General features: G+C 49.2%; 1 protein-coding gene across 2 annotated transcripts; it reads left to right on the top strand.

Moving 5' to 3' along the window:
- The first annotated feature begins 3,598 nt into the window (after positions 1-3,598).
- LOC109194096 (transcription factor TCP19) lies at positions 3,599-5,189 on the top strand. 2 transcript variants are annotated; one of them, XM_019344976.1, is made up of 2 exons: positions 3,599-3,769; positions 3,855-5,189. In XM_019344976.1, exon 2 carries the CDS (start codon positions 3,873-3,875, stop codon positions 4,992-4,994), a length of 1,122 nt encoding a protein of 373 aa, XP_019200521.1. In that variant the 5' UTR covers positions 3,599-3,769; positions 3,855-3,872; the 3' UTR covers positions 4,995-5,189. The 2 variants fall into 2 exon arrangements, with proteins under 2 accessions (XP_019200521.1, XP_019200522.1); XM_019344977.1 differs by having other exon boundaries at positions 3,599-3,763.
- The last annotated feature ends 344 nt before the right edge of the window (positions 5,190-5,533 follow it).

The raw sequence follows: 5,533 nt of genomic DNA on the forward strand, positions 1-5,533 counted from the left end.
GCGTGTTTCTTTTGTCGCCTGGGCGCCACCTCGGTTTCCTTCTCGCTATCATCTTGCTCAGATATTTGGTCATGTTCTCTTTTCTTGGCGTTCGAGGTGGACGGCTCGGCGCCATCCTCCTTCCTCCAGACATTTTTTGGTGGATTTTTTTATGGATCGCGCTGCGGCTGTTGCTGCTGCTTGGATCGCTTGACGAAATGCCGGAAGTAGCCCTGCTGGATGAGTTCTTCTACTTGTCTCTTCAGTACGTTACATTCATCCGTGTTGTGCCCGGGTTGCCTATGGAACCTGTAGTACTTTGCTTGGTCTCCTTTTGGGGAGACCTTCATGCACTCTGGTGGGAACTCGACTATTCCCATCTCCTCAGCCTGTTTTAGGATGACGCTGACGGGATGGGTAAGAGGAGTTAGGTTACGCAGGGGAACCAGGCGAGGTCGTTCATGGTCCCGGCCTTTCCCTGCGGCCGGGTGGTTCGAACGCGGTGCTTGGCTGGACGGACCAGCTTTCCCAGGTTTCCCGTTTTTCCTGCCGTCCTCCTCATCTTTCTTTTTCCTGTCGACGTCCTCTGCCTCGGCATAGCGGCTAGCCGTCCTCATCAAATCTTCGTAAGAGCGGGGGTGGTGGGCGTTCAGCTGCTTGTGAAAATACCCCGATCTCAAGGCGTGGATGAATATCGGGATCGCCGCCTTGGAGTCGAAGTCGTAGACATTATTGACTTCCTTTTTCCACTTGATCAGGAAGTCTTTGAGGCTCTCGCCTCTATCTTTCTTTACCACATAGAGGTGAGAGAATGGTTTCTTACGCTGTATGCTACCCGAGAAGTACGTTAGGAAACTTTTGGACAACTTTCCAAAGTTTTGGATCGACCCGTCCGGGATGGTGTTGAACCAATCTTGGGCCGTTCCATCCAGGGTGGACAAAAATGCTCGGCACATGATGGCGTCTCCTGCCCCAATCATTACCATAGCGGCCTTGTACCTAGTCATGTGGACACGTGGGTCCGTGGCTCCTGTGTACGCCTTGATGGCGGGTAACCTGAAGTCCCTCGGCAGAGGTACGTCCATGATACTTGGGGAGAATGGTGCTGCCATTCGTACCTCGGGTTCCGGAGATTGCTCCCGTGCCTCCACCCTTCTTGCTAGCTCCCCGATCCTTCTTTGCAGCCTTTCGACTAGGGCCGAATCGTCAGGGTGCCGGCGCGGGGCCGGATGCCGCTCCTCCATTTGTGGGGCTAGTTCATCGGCGCGCCGTCCTTCTGAGTGTCGACGTGGAGCTGGTTCCTTGACGTTTCATCCCTCTAGGTGTCGGTGTGGAACTCGCTCACCAACGCATCGTTCGCCCGCTGAGTGCCGACGCGGAGCCGGCTCATCGACGCGTCGCTCCGCCGAGTGCCGACGCGGGGCTGGTTCATCGAAGCGTCGCTCATCCAAGTGTCGACGCGGGGCCGACTCGTCATCGTGACGGCGCGGGACCGGCCCACGAGACTCGCCCATCCTTTCTGTGGGCGATCTTTCAGCTTCTCTTTCCTTGTGTCGGCGAGGGCCTCTAGCGGAAGACCCCTCGGCACACGATTCCGGCCTTTGCCGAGCGGGCGCCCCGTGTCCCAACCGTTCTAAGGCAGAGCGGGAGGGCCTAGGTTGCCGTCCGGCTGGTCCGCTTCTTTGGGTGCCCTCTCCCGGGCCCCTAGTCCTAGTGCGACGCCCTGCGTCCTTCGCAGCACGGGTTGCGTCCTGGGCATCCACTCTCCGTGGGGATTCTACCTCTATTTCCTGAGGCCGCGGCGGGGGCACTTGGCCTTGCAGTCCCACCGCCACTTGATTTAGTGCCGCTGTCACTGCTTGCTGAATGGTTGCCTGGAGGCTCATGACTTGGTTCGCCCCCCCATTGTGGGGTTGGTCTCGGAGGTCTCCTCCATTGTTGAGTTGGTCTCGAAGGTCTCCTCCATTGTTGAGTTGATCTCGAAGGTCCCCGGGCCTCCCGTTGTTGAGATGTTCTCGGAGGTCCCCTCCGCGATTGTTGGTGAGTAGGTCACGGAGGTCACCTGAGGCGTTGCCATTGTTCACGTTGCGAGAACCGTGGGAGCTGCAGGACGCCATTCTTTCAAGCTTGCTGTTGAAAGAGAAAAAGAGTTGTGTTGTAGCCTGCTTGAGTATTGGACTCAGGCTCTCAATGAAAGCACCAATGACGGTAATAATGTTACCGGTAATAATAATACTATAATAACGTTATAAGAAAGTAACAATAGTTGTATTGCTTTTGTCTCAGTATAGAAAGTACAGTGTCTTTGTCCAGAGTATTGAACGTCCCCCACCAAGCTGAGGGGAGCTCCTACTTATACAAAAGCTGCTAACGGTAACAACATGAAGCATAAATGGGAGCTAAGACTTTAATTCTCTTTCATCAATGGTGGCTTCAATGGCAGTAAATGTGACAGCAGTTGGAATTCTGCCCGCTGGAGTTTTGCCTGTTGGGTTTCCATGTGGTGTCGGGTCAGATGCTGCTTATGATCCGGGTCGGGTGCCAGCACCATTCCATGTGATGTCGGGTCAGATGCTGCTTATGATCCGGATCGGGTGCCAGCACCATTATCCTGTCTATATATATATATATATATATATATATATATATATATATATAGGGTTGCATTCAAATACAAACCCCCTTAAAATACAAACCCCCCTTAAAATACAAACTTGAGCTCGTGCACACATTAACATACTTACATGCACACAAGGCGTACTGCCAACAATTTCTGGGATTAGCACGTGCACACATTAACATACTTACATGCACACAGCGCGTAGGAGGAAAAATCACAACCATCCATCAAAGCTCGTGCACACATTTACATACTTACATGCACACAGCGCGTAGGAGGAAAAAATTTGGACCATCCAATACCACCATCCAACGGCGTCAAATTGTCCATAGATTTATATTTTAAGATGTGTTTTTACCTGAATGTAAATCTATATATATATATATATATATATATATATATATATATATATTACAAATCATATAAATAATAATTTTTTTTCTGATTATAAGTTTTCTTATGAATTAAGAATCTAAGTTAAAAAAGATCAGTGTCATCTAATTCATATCTTTGATTTACAAGAAGACTCATAATTATTATTTGAATGTGCGCTATGTATAAAATGTATATCTCATAAGTTAATAATTGTTTATGCCTTTTGTTTTTTCATAAATTAACCAATAATTAGTATATTAAATATTGATTCATATTAATTAATTTACAATTTTTAGAAAATTATGCAACAAAAGAAATGTAATCTCACAAAAAAAAAAAAAAAAAGTGTAAATGAATCCTACTTATGGTAATGGTGATTTAAGTGAGATAAAGAGGCAAAGAAGTCCGGAGTAATAAAACAAGATGACACCAAAATAATTACGGTCCAAGAGTAAATAGGGGGGTCCCACCGGTGACGAAATCTCCGGGCCCACATTATTCCATTCCTTTGTTAACCCTGAGCCGTCCATCATCTTCTCTTCCCACAACATATAGGGTTTGCTGGGTCCCCCTCTTTTCGTGTCCTTCTAAAGGGTAAGTGGGCTCCTTCTAGGGTTAGTTTCTCTCTCTCTCTCTCTCTCTCTCTCTCTCTGTTTATATATTTCTTCAAAGCTTTTTATTTTTCGTAAAATCTCTGAATTGAAACACAGATTCAAGCCTAGCTTCAGTCAACTGGTACGACGACGAAGACGACGACCTCCTTTTTGTTCCCCGTGAAACGACGCCGTCGCCGTGGTAAAAATTACAGAGTCTCGCTTCTCTCCGGTATGTTGCCGATTCTGTTTCCGGTATTTTGATCGCTTATCTGTTTCGATTTCAGAAATTGTTTTTCTTCGATATGGCGTCGATTGATAACCGGCCACAAAATTTCGATGTCGTCGCCGCCGACGAGGAGGTTAACAGCCCGGCTGATCCACTGTTGGGTGACTCGAATGAATATACGATTACTGCTGTTGGTGGTCCGGCGTCGGAAATCGCGGCGGCTGGGTCGTCTGATAGTGTGCCCTTGTTGAAGGAGGAGCCGGAGGAAAATGATTTGCAGGTGGCGTTGCCATTGGGGGGCCATATGCAGGTGCGGACATTGGAGAAATCTCTGCCTAAGAGGTCCTCCAAGGACCGCCATACCAAGGTGGAGGGTCGTGGGAGGAGAGTTCGTATGCCGGCGGCTTGTGCTGCCAGAATTTTTCAATTGACCCGCGAGCTGGGCCACAAGTCGGACGGAGAGACCATTCGTTGGCTCCTCGAGCGGGCTGAGCCGGCTATTATCGAGGCCACGGGCACCGGCACGGTTCCGGCCATCGCGGTGTCTGTGAACGGGGAGCTGAAGATTCCAACCACGTCCCCGGCGACGGAAAACGAGGGAGATTCCACCGCGACGAAGAGGAGGAGGAAGAGAGGGGGAAATAGCGAGTTTTTCGACGTGAACGAGCCTTCCAATTTCGCACCCGTCTCTCCGATTACCGCGCAAGGGCTAGTTCCGGTGTGGACAGTGGGGTCCGCGAACGGTGTCGTGCCCACAACGGCGGTTCCCAGCGGGGCATTCCTTATGCTCCCACAGCCACCATCAGCCGCCGGGCCTTCAAGTCAACCTCAGGCTCAACTGTGGGCCATACCAGCAACAGCCACCCCCGTTTTCAGCGTCCCCGGCAGGCCCATTTCTAACTTCGTTTCCGCAATGCAACCCGGAGTTTGTTTTCCCCAAGCTCGAATGACCTCCTCCCTGTCAAACGGCGGAGATAATTCCGGGAAGGAAGTCTCCACTATGGCCCCTAGCTGCAGTTCTACCAGCACCACCACCGCCGCAACTGCCACCACCCAAATGCTAAGAGATTTCTCGTTGCAGATTTACGACAAGAAAGAGCTTCAATTCATGGACGCTTCTGGGTCTCCTTCAAACGATCACCCCCAAAAACCCCCTCCCCAAACCCCTAACCAGAGAGAAGAGATGACCCGTCAGTAAAAGGGTTTTAGCCTTTTTTTTTTTTTTTGCATTTAAATTTTTGGATTAGCAGCTAATTAATCAATCTTTCCCAGTTCATCTTTAGTTACTATTTCCTTTCCCCTAATTATCATCCAAAATTTGTATAAAGATCGGCTTTAGCCTTTAGCGTTAGCAAAAGAAATTTGTGGAATATTTGGAATGCTTTTTTCTCCACTCCACTCCGGTCAAAATTAAAGCTATGGAGGGGAGCGCACGTGATGCCGCGGGCGAATGCACGTGGTGTGTGGGCCCCGAGAGAAAGGTGGACGTGGTCCCCAAAGTTAGGGGTGGGTCAAATATAAAGTGAATGGAAGAAAAAAAAAAAAAAAAAGTGGGGTCAGTAGTAATCCGTGTGGTGTGGGGGCGGTATGGTGGTCCGCAGCCTTAGCCGAGTCCTGTGGGCCATCCCATTTTGCCTCACATGACCGCCTCGAAATTCTATCATCATTTGTTAATTGCCATTTATAAACTTAAATTAAATTTAAGAGTAAAAAATTACAAGGAATTAGTTAGTAGTT

This window comes from Ipomoea nil, unplaced genomic scaffold, assembly GCF_001879475.1.
Source record: "Ipomoea nil cultivar Tokyo-kokei standard unplaced genomic scaffold, Asagao_1.1 scaffold1932, whole genome shotgun sequence".
Taxonomy (NCBI): domain Eukaryota; kingdom Viridiplantae; phylum Streptophyta; class Magnoliopsida; order Solanales; family Convolvulaceae; genus Ipomoea; species Ipomoea nil.

Coding starts and splice junctions, on each gene's coding strand:
- LOC109194096 (XM_019344976.1), top strand. CDS start 3,873: ATGGCGTCGATTGATAACCGGCCACAAAATTTCGATGTCGTCGCCGCC.